General features: G+C 43.0%; 1 protein-coding gene across 7 annotated transcripts in view; it reads left to right on the forward strand.

The window, feature by feature from the left end:
* The window catches only part of adck1 (aarF domain containing kinase 1), a 514542-nt gene that overhangs the window by 493077 nt on the left and 4872 nt on the right, over positions 1 to 16593 (forward strand). For all 7 annotated transcript variants that reach the window (XM_041215327.1, XM_041215330.1, XM_041215326.1 and 4 more), the window contains one exon: positions 15671 to 15864. In XM_041215327.1, the coding sequence (XP_041071261.1) occupies positions 15671 to 15864 (194 nt within the window). The remainder of the gene's footprint in view (positions 1 to 15670; positions 15865 to 16593) is intronic.

Here is a 16593-nt window from a genome sequence, read left to right on the forward strand (position 1 = left end):
AGAGGTTCTCTTTCTGCGCAGTAAGTTCCTGCGATTAGCCACCAAACCGATCGACTCCTGGGGCTCTGGATTAGCTGAGACACGGCCCTTCGGCTGGTTTTCAAGAGCAAAGCTCATGGGCTCGTTTCGCAAGTTGCTTCAATCTCCAAAAAACAGATGGTGGGAGCCAGGAGCGTAAAGAGTAATGTTGCTTGGAAAAATAATAGATAGAAAAGGTAGACTATGTGAAAAAATAGTGAAATTAGACTGTAGCGATAAAAATATTTTTAAAAAAGAGGAAAGGACAAGTAAAATGTAAAGAGTTTAGTGTGATTTAAAATTAATAATTTTCATGAATATTTCAATAGGCTAGATGGCTGTTACAGTGGTAAAGATTCTGCCAATATTTGAGTGTTGTCAGTGCAATTTTGATCTTTCTTTCAGTATCAGTAGATTTTTTAGGTCAGTTATTAAGCCCAGGAGGACAGGACAGTCTTGGCAACCTCCAGCAACCCACGGGTTCTGTGCAGGCAGCAGAACCTAAACAACCAACTGCGCTTCACAAGTGCTGAACCAACTCAAACTCAATTAATTCACTCCAGCAAGAGGAGACATTAGGATCGATCCTGCAATCCCTAGCGAAGGAGCTCTGTGCTGTGGTGGGTGGCCCTCTCGCCAGTGACAGTTGTGCATTCAAGTCCCACCCCAGAGACTTGAGCGTTTTGCTTACCTATTTCACTAAATCTCGGCTGACACTCCAGCACCAGCAATGAGGAAGCTGCACATGCTTTGGAGGGTGTCTTTCCGGACGGGAAGTTAAACTGAGGCCCTGTCTGCCCTCTCAGGTGGATGCCAAAGGAGCACTATCTTGAAGAAGAGCCGGTGGGGGGTGGGGGGGGGGGGTGGTGGGGGAGGTGGTGCGGGGTATTATTCTGGCGATTTTACCTCAATCTACGTCAGAAAAACAGATTATCTGGTCATTTTCACATTGCTGCCTCTGGGAGCTCGCTGTGTTTCCTACAAATAGCGACTGCAGTTTAAAAGTGCTTCGTTGGCTGTAAAGCACTTTGGGACCTGAGACCATGAAAGGTGCTATATGACTGCATGTCCTTTCCTTTTCTTTAAATGGGAACTAAGGTTGGGATTAGAGCTGCAATAATGCAGGCCCCATTCAGAGATCCACCGTCCCTGCTGGTGTGGCTTCCCGCTTGCAAGGTGGCATGGCAGAATTAGACCAAACACCAGTTGTTGTGGTCTGCCTACATTCCAGGGGAACACTAAATTATTCCGCGGAATCCACTCTCTAGGCACATGCCTGAGTTAACCCAGGTCTCCACCTAGTTATCCCTATCTGTCCCTTAGCCTGGATAAATAAGGGCAACAATTGTGCACTTACACAAGTAGATTGGTTTGTCAACAGCGACACAGTCCAACTGGTGGACACCACAGATCATGAGCTAAGTGAAGAAGACCATTCGACGCATCTAACCAGAAAAGCCCACATTTTCCCAATCGCGGTCGTCCATAAATGATTCCAAGGTATTTCCCTCCACAGTTCTACCTGAAACCCTGGGATCATTTCCTGGTATCAGTACAAAAGTCTTTTTTAATCATTAAGCAAAATACTGGGGGGTGCTGGAAATCTACAATAAAAACAGAAGATGCTGGAAACACTCAGCAGGTTATGGCAGCATCTGTGGCTAGGAACAAGGTTAATGGTCAGAATCTTGTGCTGTCGCTGGTGGTGAGCTTGGGGGCGGGATGGACAAATAATTTGGTGGGATGGTGACATCCCAGAACCCTGCCACCCTCTGCCTCCACCAGAATTAAGTTCTGGGCAGGAAGGCCCATGGGTCAACCTTCCCATCCCGCCCACAAATTGAGACCCTTAAGTGGCCAATTAGTGACCAATTAAGGGCCTCACCCACCGCCACTGGTATTACCCCAGCTGCAGATGGACCTGTCGCCATGCAGCATGCACGACAGGTAAAACTGTGTGGGCAGCTTGTCACCTCGGGGATTGTGGGGGAGGGGTTTGTGGGTCCCTCGATCAAAGGCTCTAATGCTTGATCGAGGGACTGGACATCAGGAAGGCGGAGCCCGCTGAGAGCCATCAGCCTGCCCTTGCTGCCAACCTCCCTCCCCAGCACCCCTCCCCCCTGTGACCCACACTCTGCAAACCACCCTCCCCGCCCCCCACCCCCCCACCCCCTGCACATTAGTTATCCCTGGCCTGGGTTGATCCTGGGACTCCAGTGCCTGTCCTTCCAGCGGCAATCACCCGGTGGCGCTGCTGAGCACAAGAGCCGCTGGCCTCTGTTAGGCTGGCAGCTCTCAGTAGACAAGACTTCCACCCCCTGGGTCTTGATCCCAGGTGAAGGCCCGCTGGCGCCCTCGCAACTGCTTGATCGGCTTGCTGGTCAGCGTGACTTAAGAGGCAGCCAGGTCTCTCGCTGGCTCTCCAGCTGGCAGGTGAGACCCCCAACGCTTCAACGAGGTTCTGCCCAACGTTTCAGGTCTGCGACCTTTCGTCAGGACTGCTTCTTTTCTTGTCCTGTCACCACTCCCTTCGGGCCCTAGCAGACTAACTCTTCTGTCATTCACTCTCTCCAGTCTCTCACCCTGTCACAGACTTCCCTTTTGTCTGTGGCCCAGCTATCCCTTGCTCAAAACCTATTATGCCTCTAGTTTTCATTTTCCAGTTCTGATGAAACATCACAGACTTGAAACATTGACTGTGTTCCTCTCCACGGATGCTGCCATAACCTGCTGCATATTTGCAGCATTTACTGTTCATATTCAAATTTTTTGTTTCACCAGTTTAAACCTGAGCTTCTTTATTCCCTACCGCCGAGCTTTACATTATTCTTCTTATTTTCCTGTGGACCGCCTAATGTCTTTTGTTACTCTGCTCAAAGGACCCTCAACAGGCAGTCTTTTCTATGTTAACAAAGGCCAATTTTCTCCCACCCTTTGTAATAATAACTGTGGATCAGTATTGATAAGAAATTACCATCAGTCGCAGTTAGATCAATTGTAAACATTTAAGGCTCAAGCTGTTACTCTGTAATAAGTCGTTTCAGTGTGCTACAGAAACCTGCTAAATTCTGAATCTCAGTTCCAAGATTTAATGTACCAAGTACTTCATACTCCATCGAATGCATGATGAGAGCAGTGGTGGAAGGAGCTCTCTAATGTCTTACACTCTGAGGCAGAACCTGAGACTATTGCTGAAAAGAGAGACATTTTGCTGCAGCTTTCTGTCTTGCGCTACATCAGGACAAATGCAAGAATGCCAAATTTCAAAAGAATGCAACAGTTTAAACTGCAGGAAAAAGGGTGCTCACTGGTTGGCAAGTTGACTTTGTTCCCTGTTGTTTTCTCTGTGGCAACACCTTGGCCAATCAAAGCCAACTTGACAACCAATCAGCACCCTTTTCTCCTGTAGCATAAGTGATGGTTTCAAATTTGGCATTCTTGCATTTTTCCTGAAAGGTTTAAGACACTAAGCTTTGGGAACATGTCTCTCTTTTCAGCAATATTCAGGTTCTGCGCTACCAAACGAGAAACTGAGACTAGAGAAGCAGCTCCGATCTGGATCATTGAATCAGTCTCTCTCTCTCTCACAGATGCTCCCAGACCTGCTGAGTATTTCTAGCATTTCCTGTCTTTATACCAGACTTGGATTGTCCTCCTTAGAGCAGAGAAGGTTATGGTGAGATTCAAAATCATGAAGGGTTTCAATAAAGTAAGTAAGGAGAAGCTGTTTCCAGTGGCAGGAGGGTTGGTAACCAGAGGACATAATTTTAAGATAATTGATGAAAGATCCAGAGACGAGACGAGGAGATTTTTTTTGGCATTGTGACCTTGAATGCATTGTCTGAAAGGGTGGTTGAAGCAGATACAGTAATAACTTCCAAAGGGGAATTGGAAAAATAGTTGAAAGAGAAAAATTTGCAAGGATATGGGACTAATTGGAGAGCTCTTTTACAGACCCATCACAGGCACAATGGACCGATGCTGTATCATTCTATGATAACTAGGGTTTCGTTCTCAAAATTATTTTCTTTGGAATCGTTTCCTGAATCAGGAGAAAAGTCTAAAACTGCTCGTTCCTCATATTTTAGAGATGTTTAATTTTCCTTCTGAGGAATTGCCATGGAGTTCCAGGGAAAAGCACGTTCAGCCAGAATAGTCCAGAACTTGAACACTGCTGAAAAGAGAAACACGTTGCTGAAGCTTTTTGCCTTGCACTCATCAGGACAAATGCAAGAATGCCAAATTTCAAATGATTACAACTGTTTATACTACAGGAAGTATAAATTGTTGTGGCCATTTGAAATTTGGCATTCATGCATTTGTCCTGATGAGTACAAGACAAAAAGCTTCAGCATCATGTCTCTCTTTTCATCAGTATTGAATAAATATTTTGTTGCTTATTATTTCAATGCAGCAGATGTAGAGACAGAGTGTGAGAACTGAGAAGAAGCATTTGAAACCTGACTATTGCCAGTAGGCCCAGGTTAAGGTTTGAATCGTTAAATTGCATTCTGCGGTTGACCATGATGGTACCAAGTGCCCCCAAAACAGACTGTGAGTAGCAAGAGAGGCAAAGAGTGGAAAGGAGAAAGAAGAAAGGCAAAAACGAAGATACTGATGCTAACTTAGGAAGCAAGCAAAGACTGACAAACACTTTCAAGAAAGCTGACTTCAGAAAAAAAATTTCTTAATATAGCCTCGAGCTATGTGAAGGCAAGATGGACAGTGTGATGGGCCACAGGCTTGTGTTGCAGCTCTAGGTCAGAAGGTTGTGCATTTAAATCCATTCCAGAAAATTGAGCATAGAACCCAGGCTGACATCTCTGTGCAGTACCGAGGGAGCGCTGCGCCATCAGAGGTGCCGTTATTTAGATGGGATGTGAAACCAAGCCCCATCTGCTCTTCGAGGTGTCTTTTACAAAATTATTTAGATTCAGGAATGGCCCCATTAGATTGGAAGTTGGCAAATGTTACACCACTTTTCAGGAAAGTGAGGGAGGAAGAAGGCCAGTACAGGCCAGATAGCCTAACAACAGTTGTTTGGAAAATGCTGGAGTCTATTACTAAGGAAGTCTTAACAATGCATTCGAGAAGCATTGCATGATTAGAACATGTCAACAGGGTTTGTCATGTTTGACAAATTTATTAGTGTTTTGAGGATGTAAATAGTAGGGTGGATAAAGAGGAACTAGTAGATGTTGTATACCTGGATTTCCAAAAGGCATTCAGTAAGGTGCCACACCAAAGGTTATTAGGTAAGATAAGCGCTGATGGAATTGGAGTGGTATTTTAGCATGGGTAGAGGATTGGTTGGTTAACAGATAAGAAGCAGAAGAGTGGGCATAAATGGGGCTTTTTCAAGCTGGCAGGTAGTGAATGGTGGAGTGCTGCAGGGATCAGTGCTGAGGCCTCAGCTATTTACAATCCATATTAATGACTTAGATGAAGAGACAGAGAGTAACAGAGCAAGGTTTGCTAATGATACCAAGCTAGGTGGGAAGGTAAGCTGTTGGGAGGATACAGAGACGCTGCAAAGAGATATAGACAGGGTTAAGTGAGTGGGCAGCAGGATGGCAGATGGAGTGTATTGTAGGGAAGGGTGAAGTTATTCACTTTGGTCATAAGAGTAGAAAAGCAGAATGTTTTTTAAAAGGTGTGAAATTGTAAGTGTTGATGTTCAAAGAGACTTGGATGTGCTTGTAAAAGAATTCAGGTATAGCAAGCAATTAGGAAGACTAATGGCATGTTAACCTTTATTGCAAGGGGATTGAAGTACAGGAATAAGGAATTCTTGCTACAGTTGTACAGGGTTTTGCTGAGACCACATTTGGAATACTGTGTGCAGTTTTGGACTCCATATTTACATACATCACTCTCTGTCTCTTCATCTAAATCATTAATATGGACCGTAACTAGCTGAGGTCCCAGCACTGATCATTGCGGCACTCCACTATCCACTGCCTGCCAACTTGCAAAAGCCCTGTTTATAGTTGTCAATGTTGCAGGAACGCAGTAGCCAATTTGCACACAGCAGGATGCCACAAACAGCAATGAGATAATGACCAGATAATCGATGTTTAATGATGTTGGTTGAGGAATAAAGACTTGTCAGGATACGGGGAGAAATCTCCTGCTCTTCGAAATCGTTCCATTTTACACAAGAACACAAGAAATAAGAGCAGGAGTAGACCACACAGCCCATCGAGCCTGCTCCGCCATTCAATATGATCAAGGATGATCTTGGGCTTCAACTGAATTTTCCCACCCACTCCCCATATCCCTTAATTCCCTGAGAGACCAAAAATCTGTCCATCCCAGCCTTAAATGTATTCAATGATGGACCATCCACAACCCTCTGGGGCAGAGAATGCCAAAGATTCACAACCCTTTGAGTGAAGTAATTTCTCTTCATCTCAGTCCCATAATCGGTCCCTTATCCTGAGACTGCGCCCCCGTGTTTTAGATTCCCCAGCCAGCGAAAACAATCTCTCAGCAGCCACCCTATCAAATCCCTCAGAATTTTGTAGGTTTCAATGAGATCATCTCTCATTCTTCTAAACTCCAGAGAATATAAATCCAATTTACTTAGCCTCTCATCATGGGATAATTCCTTTATGTTAGGGACCAATCTAGTGAACCTTCACTGTATCGATCCCAATGCAAGTATATCCATTCTTAAATGTGGCTATAATGCACTTTGAGATGCCCTGAAGCCATCAAGGCACTATATAAATAGAAGTCTGCCTTTCAGGTCATGACTCAGGCAGTAGATCTATAAATAGTCTTTGGTAGCACAGAACTTGAGCATTGCTAAAACATGAGACTTTTTTTGGCAAAGTTTTTCATCTTGCATTCAACAGGACAATTTGCAAGAAAATACCAATGTCAAGGGAAACAACATATTTATAGTGTATGAGAAGAGAGTGCTGATTGGTTGGCAAGTGGACTCTGATTGATAGAGGCACCAGTTGATTGTGAATGACAGTTAACTGCCAAACATTGTTTGAAATTTAAACCAGACAGCTTGACTCTGATTGGTCAAGACATTGCCCTGGGGAATGAACCAGCAAATGGCTGTCAATTATTTTATTTAGCTGAAACAGATGCAATGTGTGTACATGTTCGTTTTGTCTGCAAAGAACAGAGCCCAGTGTATTAGTATATGTAACTTCCAGTATACACAAATGCACCACACTGTGAGCCTGACTGACAATCTTAAATTGGTTGTCAGTGTTATTCTTAGCACACTGAGGATTATTTGGCAAATGTTGTCCAGTTGCAGAATCACATCTAATGTTGGACACTGTGTTTTGAGTTTTGCAAGCATAGGCTGACTGGGTACTGTCCATACTTGCCCATTGTGAACAGTTGATGGAACATGCTGTTTGATACGATCCACCCGTCTTTGAGACGTATGGCCTGCCTATCTAGCATCACACTGGCTCTGAAATTCATGCGTCTGTCTTGAAGCTATTAATATATATAATGTTATTGGAGATTATTTTAAAGTGGACTTGTAATAGGGCCTGTGTCTGTGAATGTGTGTGGCTTAATTGGAGTAAAGCCAACTGGTCTGGTTGCTTTGATGTATAGTTGTTTTGAGATGTTAAACAGTAAGGAAGATAAGATAAAGAGGACATTTGCATTTTGTTGAATAAACCATTCAAAGACTAGGGGTGAAATCTTGCACCTAGCCAGGAGACACCAAGCGATATGTTTATATTACATATAAAATTGGTACTATGAAAGGGGTTTTATTGTTAGAAGAGGTGGAATGCAAAGGACCTGGTGATACAATGAGAATTTGCATTCAAAGGGAAGGCTAGGTATATACAGAAAAGTTTTGTGTGTGGAAGTCAGAGGCATGTGATATCTAAGTGCTTGTAAACCTACAGCTGTCTGCAAAGGAACCTCATTTTGAATTCATAAGATAAAATGTACTTTGCCTGGTGTCTGTTTAAGTCTATGGGTTATTGTTGCTTTGTGGAAGATTACCTGGGAATGATTAATTTGCCAATTTGTTTAATAGATATTATGGTAGTAATTTGTAGACACGTGTATGTGTTTAATACCTTGTAAAATTAAGAAATGTTTAATTTAATTTATATAAAACAACCTCTGGAGGAATGGTGGTTTCATTTCCGAATTCAGAGTTGCATCTCAGACATACCAATTGAAAATATAAGTTATGACAGTTGTTGAAAATTTCCCTCTGGGAGTTTAAATAACTCAGCCATTATAAACTGCAGTGTCAAAACACACCACATTACTTATTTCTGTGATAGGCATTTTGCCTTTTTGGCTTGGCAACAGAATCTTGTTAATGGTGAACACTATTCGTGTTGCTATTGCATAGTAGTAGCAGATGAAACAGCTGTTGCTCCCAAAAACAGTCGCCAACACCATTCAAAAAAGTAAGGGCCACTTTTCCTGCCATTTGAAGTGGGCTGTTCCTGTCCAGGCCAAGGAGTGTAAAGATATTCTTGTCTTAGACACCCCAGGAAGAGGGCCTAGCACTGGAAGAAAGGGAAGAGGTTGATTGGGTAAATAGACTAAAAGGTATGGCAGTAAGTAAACATTGGAGAATATTCAAGGAAACAATTCAAAATGTTCAACAAAAATACGTTCTGCTGAAAAACAAAAATTCAGCAAGAAAGATCCATCCATGGCTTACTAGGAAAATAAAGGATAGTATTAGGTTAAGAGAGGAGTTTTATAATGTTGTGAAGAATAGCAGTAAGCCTGAGGATTGGGAAAGTTTTAGAAATTATTAAAGGAGAATCAAAATGTTGATAAGAAGGGACCAGTGGAATGTGAGAATAAACTGGCCAAAAATATAAAAACAGATTGTAAGAACTTTTGCAAATATATAAAAAGGAGGAGAGTAGCTAAAGTAAACCTTGGTCCCTTAGAGGCAGGAACCAGATAAATTTTCATGGGGAATAAGGAAATGGCAGTGATGTTGAAAAAAAATGTTGTTCTTCAGATAATAGACACAAATTACATACCAGAAATAGAAAGCAACCAAGGGCTAAAGTAATTAATATCAGCAGAGAAAAGTAGTGGAGAAACTTAAGGGACTAAATTCATTTTCATATATTAAGTCTGTTAACTCAACGTGACATTTTGTAAATTGCCCTTAACTATCCACTGCCACTGACATTCCTCACAACGATGCAATTGTGGAACAAAAATATCAAAATGTGAAAAATGTTCTCATATTACCTGATACAGAGGAGTGACATCAAGGCTCCCCCTGCCCCTGGAGTTCCGATCACACTTCTTATGGCTCATGAGGTGATCTGGACCCATCAGTTAGATTCTAGCCTGGAATGCACTCATAGGGTGAAATCTTGAGCCCTTCCCTGTGGCGCGTTTGTGGCAGGGGAGGGGCGGGTGGCATTTAATGGGCAGGAGAGTGGCGGGTGGGGATCCCACTGCTTTCCTGCCTCCTACCCGATTAAGCTCCGTGGTGGGAAGGCCAGTGGACGGCCTTCCTGCCCTGCTGCCAATTGAGGCCCTGAAGTGGACAATTAACGCTCACTCAGGTGGGCATCAAACCGGCAGATGACACTGCCTCCCCAGTGGCGCCGACGTTCGGTGGAGCTGCTGGCCTCTGACTGGCCATTTCAGGTCTCCTGCGGGCTGGTAGCCGAGACCCTCTGTCGCCTCTGCAAGATTCCCGCCCCAATAACCATTCATCTATACATAGAGCATCTGAACCACTCGATTAGAGTCCAAACTGTAACTCCCTCCCAGGTATCCATTATGCTATACATAATTCATCTGAAGCCCTCGACTAGATCCCAGTCTGTAACTCACTCCCGGGCATCCATTATTTGATGTGTAAAAAGTTTAAAAGAACGTCAGTCTGAGACAACAACATTTGCAAATCCCAATAAAATCCTATAATGTATTTGCTTTGCCAAACTGTGGTGGCTGTATTGATTGGGCTTTGCAGAATTATCAAAGTTATTGCAGCTTGTAAGGAACAGCATACTGACAGAGAAACAGCTCTCAGTTGACCCTGAGCAGCACCGTGGTAGCAAAGTAATTTTCTTTTCGGGTCAGCAATCCTGGAGTGGGCATTTCTTTCACAGTAAGTAATTATTCAGTCAGTGACAGCTAAGGTGCCGCTGATTTGCGACTGTTGTGTTGCCGTGGTTACCAGCATCTGGCAGTTTGAGAAGGTGGAAGTAGGCATTGCAGAACGTGCAAGCGTTGGCCAAGTTGTAGATTCGGATTGATTTACCAATAGTCAATTAATTGACAGCGAATTAAACTCAACCCTGGAGCTTTCACATAAGACAGTGGAAGTGTGCCATGCTGGATAAGTGCAATGTTGGAGCCTGTCTGCACCTTGAGTACTGCGGCACTTGGGCTGCCGGAGGCTCGAGGGAGACATCCCAGTCCTGGAGGCATTTTAGATAAAAGCCACGTGGCTGATTTCTGGAGACCTCTGAGAAGACTGGCTTATCAGCCTTGAAAAATAGGCGACTTATTCCTCTTTAGAACAGAGGGTGTTAACAACAACAATAACAACTGCTTATGTTTATAAAGCGCGTTTAACAGAATAAAACATCCCAAAGCACTTCACAGGGGCATTATAACACAAAATATAGTGCCGAGCTACATAAGGAGGTATTCAGTCAGATGACCAAAATCTTGGTCAAAGGTTTAAGGAGTGTTCTAAAGGAGGGAAGAGAGGTGGGGAGGTGCATGAAGGGAATTCCAGAGCTTATAGAACCTAGCCAACTAAAGGTGTGGCCAAGAGTGGTGAAGCAATTGAAACTGGGGATTCTCAAGAGGCTAGAATTGGCTATCCCAGATGGTTGTTAGTGGGAGATCTGATGGAGGTGTTCAAAACTGTGAGGAATTTTGATAAAGTCAATGAGGAGACTGTGTTACCCGTGGCAGAAGGGTCGTTAACCAGAGGGCACAGATCTAAAGTAATTGGCAAAAGAACCTAAGGTGAATGAAGAGAATTTCTTCCAATGCAGTGAATTGTTATGATCAGGAATGCACTGCCCTATAGGGTGGTGGAAACAGTTTGAATAGGAGTCTCAAAAGGGAATTGGATAAATACTTGAAGGGTAAAAAATGGCAGGGCCGGGGGAAAGGGCAGTGGACTAATAGGATAGCTTTTTCAGTGAGCCTGCCTGGACACATTGGGCCAAGTGGCCTCTTTCTGTCCTGTATCATTCTATGATTCTATGCTATGCCAGCGGTGTATAGTTGTAAGCAGAAAAAGTAAAAGTGGAGCATTATTTACTACCGGTGTCAGGAAGCTCTTCATAAAAAGAATGATAAATATAAGGAAAGGACCTCTAGGTTGGGTACAAACCACGACCCTTGGAATCATTTAAGTGACAGTTGGATGTTTTACAGAGATGTTGTAGATTTTTCCAGATCGATGAGCTAAAATAGGCTGAATGTCCTTCCTCACCTCTATCTTGTGATCTTGAATTATTGCAGTTTGTTCTCATTACCTGTAATGTAGCTCATGGTTCAGTTCCACAGTGGAGATTCACTAACCGTTACAAAGTCAAACCGTTCACGGAATTAACAGGAATAATACCTTTCTCCCTAAACTTCTCCCCCTGCCACCTCCCAACTTTTGTGAATTTTTGCTCAGCAAGAAAGCAAAAGAAAGAATTTGTATTTACATAGCACCTTTCAAAGCCGCCGGATGTCTCAAAGCCCTTTACAATGAATAAAGTACTTTTGAAGTGAAGTCACTGTTGTAAGGCAGAAAATGCAGGGCAACCAATTTGTGCATAGTAAGCTCCCACAAACAGCAATGTAATAATAAAGAGAATTTTTTTTAAAATGATGTTGGCTGAGGGATAAATATTGACCAGGACACTGTGGTGAACAACCTTGCTCTTCTTTGAAATTGTGCCATGGGATCTTTTAGCCTAAGAAAACAAATGTTATTGTTGAGAAATGGAGCAGCTTCTAGATCAAGCAATGAGCCTTTAATTTCTGTATTGAAATTTATAGTTGTCATGGCCCAGTGGGAAGAAGCTTTCAATAATAAGGCTGAACACTGGCCACACATCCTGCTTTTTAAGGATAAAGTGGTGTACTGGGCAAGCAATCCAAAAGTCATAAATACCTGGCATTATATTCCAGAAAGCCAGCTGGTGAAGGATAGAACTGGAGCCAATCTTAACACAGTTTCATATTTATTTAGAGTTACACATTATAGGCATACACCTCCCAGCCAACGACCACAGTGCCTCTTCATTTAGAAGCTCAAGAGAATCCCCAATTAATGGCCACCGCCTCCATACAATTAAATGCAATTAATATATACAATTAACACACGGCACATTATGAAATCAAACTTGGTCATTTATGGCATAGAACCAGGGGCAGAATCCTCTGGCTGGTGTGTGGGTGGCAGATTCCGCATTCCAGCGCTTAAAATGTCACGCGAGTGTCCCGACGTCAGCATACGGCATTGTGATATTTCAGTTGGTGGGCGCACTATGCAGCGGGACGCACCCCCGCCATTAATTAAAGGCCACTAACTCTCCAACGGTATTTTGAGGGGCCCGTGCGAGCTTCGGGTCGGCGCACGAGTCCAACGGGCAGGCGGGTAAGTGATTTTTTTTTACAAACCTCATCCAGTAGCGGGATGAGGTTTGATATCGAGTTTAAAAACTTCTAATAAAGTGTTTGTGATCTTCACTAACATGTCCCATCTCTTGTGACATTTTCACACGAAGGGGACATGTTAGTGGTTTTTTAATTTTTCTATTTTTAGAGTTTCAGTGACCTCCCTGAGGCAGCACTTAGCCTCAGGGAGATGTGCGCTCTTTCGCATAGCGCTTCCCTTCAGGCGACATACTGGGTGGGCCTTAATTGGCCCGCCCACTTAAAATGGTGGCGGGGCCCGTTTCAGCGGTAGCGATCGACTGCCCGCCCATCGAGGGCAAAATTCTGCCCCAGGTCTTCAAAATAGTTCTTTGTTGTAAGAACCCATACTGCTACCCCTATCCAGCCTGATCCACAAGTCCAGTCCCACTATATGAGTGAGCCTCAGTCCTCTGAACTCACTAGGTCAAGGAAAGGATCTGCTACCATCTTCGCAGTGTAACTATGAATGGAGAGGAAAGCTGTTGCTTTACCAATGCTGTTCAGTCCAAAAACAAGTAATGAAATAATCTACCCTTTCTGCATTACTGGAGACAGGGAAAACATGGTTCGATGCAGATCAAAAATATCCTTATTCTGGAGCAGCAGTGTATCTCAGCCTAAGCCTCAGTAAAGCATCCCTTACAATACTAGAGTGATGTTTTCCATTTTCCAACTTGCATACCCTTTGGCTTCTCTCAATGAGTTTGTTACATAGAGCTCCATTAGAGGAAGTTTTCTACTCAGGCCTACATTGGGTTGAGATTGCCAAGCCTTCACCTTATTAGTCCAGGTTGTCTTCAAATCCAGATTGCTAAGGTGAAAAGCCAAGGGAGGGGCCAGATTAAGTAGCTAAGCATCACAGACAGACTGCCACCCTACCCGATTGTCCTTGTCATTGACCCGATGGAGTGTCTCATGGGCTGTCAATCCAATGTCAAGAACTGCCATATTCCCCACAATGTCACGTGACCCTTCAACTGTGTCCATGACGACAAACACTTATCACACTCAAACCAATTCAAAAACACTTCATGGTCTGAACACATCTCAGATTCATTTCCAAGTCCACTCAATGACCAAGTTGCTTGCTCCCCATCCCTCCCCTGCCCACTCACTGTTAGAGATAGACTCATGATGAGCAAAACCATGGGAGATCTGTTAATATTAATTAAGTGACATAAATGTTTTGATACATTTTCATAATTATAAAAGCATGGATATAGTTAGTATGAATTTGGAATTGGACAATCTGAAAAACAATAGATGCAGTCAAACAGAACTGAAAGTAAAAAAGTTGATAGATATAAATTGACTAGGGCAAAAAAGGTTAAATCATGAGGACGGGTTGCATAGATTAGATGTGTGTGATCTCTTGAGTATAGAAAATTAGAAGATGATTGAACTGAGGTATTTAAGATGATTAAAGAAATGTATAGGGTAAATAGAGAGAAACTATTTCCTCTAGTGGGGGAGTCCAGAACAAAGGGGCATAACCTTAAAACAGAGCTGGGGTGATGTCGGGAAGCACTTCTTCATACAAAGCGTACTGAAAATCTTGTACGGTTTCCCCAAAAAACTGTTGAGGCTGAGGGTCAATTAAAAATTTAAAACTGAGACAGTTGGGTTGTGATTAGACAAGAGTGTTAAGAGTTGTGGAATCAAGGTGGTTAAATGGAGCTGAGGTACAACAGACTTGACCTAATTGAATGGTAGTACAGGCTTGAGAGGCTGAATGGCCACCTCCCCGATTTGGTGTGTTAGGCACCAGCAAACCAGAAAATGGTGATGAACAGCAAGAACCTTTGGCTACAGTTCCCTCCCTCTCCCTGACAAGGCACTTCCCAAATCACAACTGGGTGTTGATAACATTTCCCAGGCACAGCTTTGTTATCAGGGCCTGGCCAAAAAAGGCAAATGGGTTCACCTTAATCTCCATGAATCTTCAGAGAGTTACATGCCATTTCTGATGCCGCAGCTCAATTCAGCACAGACAAAAACAAAGGATAATGGTAAGTGACTACACAGCTTATCTACTGGAGCAGAGCTGTCCTTTAAGTGGATTTGACTGCACAAATACGTGCAGACTATAATAATAAGGACAGTTTTCTACAGGCTACAGGTTACTAGTCTTTTACAGGGACACAAAGTAAATTGTTTACAACAAAATTTTAGGTTTGCGTAAAATTAATTAGCCTTAGAAATATTTTCTTTCCTTCATGTATTTCTGAGGCAGTTTTTAACATTTCCCATTAAGGGCAGCGTTTCAAAGAGAAAGTTTGCAAAAGGTGAATGCTGACATTTCTCCAATGCTTTTGCTGTTTTTACTGCCAGTCGTGGTTCAGTGGGTAGAGCAGGAAGGTTGTGGGTCCTTCTCCAGGATCTGAACACATAATCTAAGCTGATATTTCAGTGGAGCACTGAGAGAATGCTCCAGTGTCAGAGGTGCTATCTTCTGGATGAGATGTTAAACTGAGGCCCAGCCTGCCCTCTCAAATGGGCCTAAAAGACCCATGGCATGATTTCAAAGTGTAGGGGACTTATCCGTGGTGTTGTGGCTAATATTTATATTTCAACCAACAGCACTAAAGCAGATTATCTCTTAAGTGAATCATTCTGTACCCTCTCTATGATCTTGACTTCTTTTTGAAAGTAAGGTGCTCAATATTGGACGCATTGTTGAAATTATTTCCTGAACAGTTATTTCTTCAGGCTCAGCATTATCTCTTTACCTTTCTGCTTCATACCCATTATTACAGTTCTGCATGCTCTTTCTGTGCATGTTCTTCAACTTACCTTCTGACTTTTAAAGTATCCATGTCTGAATCTTATCCATATCTGCTCCTGTATTCCTTTCAAAGTATTACCATTCAGTGTTCCCGATCTGTACTTATTCATACTCCCACAGTGTATCACCTTGTATTTTCTGCTGCATTCAATCTCACCTGACATTTATCTACAGATGTGCCATTTGTATCAAGAGTAATCAAGTGTTCCAATTGTCTTACAGGACATGGAGATTAGAGTAAATGCAGTTAAGTATCTACCTCGCATCAACGAACTGCTGAATAAGGTCCCTCGCCAAATGCTTCTGCTCCTAAAGACTAATGACCTCCTTCGGGGGATTGAAACATCACTCCAGACCCGAGCCAGTGCTACTTACTTTATCAACATGTCACGTTGCTGTGTCAGAGCTTTATCCAGGTAGGTTAAAATGCCTTGCACCCAGTCGGTATCATTCTTCAGTGCTTCAAGTTCAAAAATGAGAGGCAGATTTGGCTGTATCTAGATTTGTTTTGGATCACCTGATTACTGTACGTGGAGGAACATCAAGCCGGCTGCCTTGTTCCCATGAAGGTTCTCATCTACCCCAGGTTTCCTCTGTGCATTACACCCAGGTCATCCAATGTGCCCCCCCCAGGAACATCTACCTTTAATTATTCTCTCTTTGTAACTACAGTGTTCAGTGCTGTGTCACACTCCAGTAATTCCCCAGATTTCAATACCTGATCCATACTCAATTACCTGATCGCTGCTGTAGTGTTAGGGGCAGCACCATTGAGAGAAAAATATAGCCAATGTTCTTACTCTTGGCAGTTATCTAGAGATGCCTGCTAAAAGATCGGATGAGAGCAGGAACAGGTCCAACTATGATTGCAGTTATGATCAAACAGCCTGCTGATGTTGATCCATTGAAATACATAGAACTTAGCCCATCAAAACAAGCCATTCGGTCCAATTGATACCTATTGGCATTCACCTTATTTTTGAACAAACAGTTCTAATCACATTTACCCCTCATATACTTTCAACCTCTTTTCTTTTATCAATCTCGAATGTTGATATAGTTTTGCCTCAAGCATTAACTCTGGAGTTCCACAACCTTACAGCTCTCTGTGTAAGGAAGTTTCCCCTGCCTTCTCTAAAATCTCA

This window comes from Carcharodon carcharias, chromosome 20 (assembly GCF_017639515.1).
Source record: "Carcharodon carcharias isolate sCarCar2 chromosome 20, sCarCar2.pri, whole genome shotgun sequence".
In the NCBI taxonomy this organism is placed as follows: domain Eukaryota; kingdom Metazoa; phylum Chordata; class Chondrichthyes; order Lamniformes; family Lamnidae; genus Carcharodon; species Carcharodon carcharias.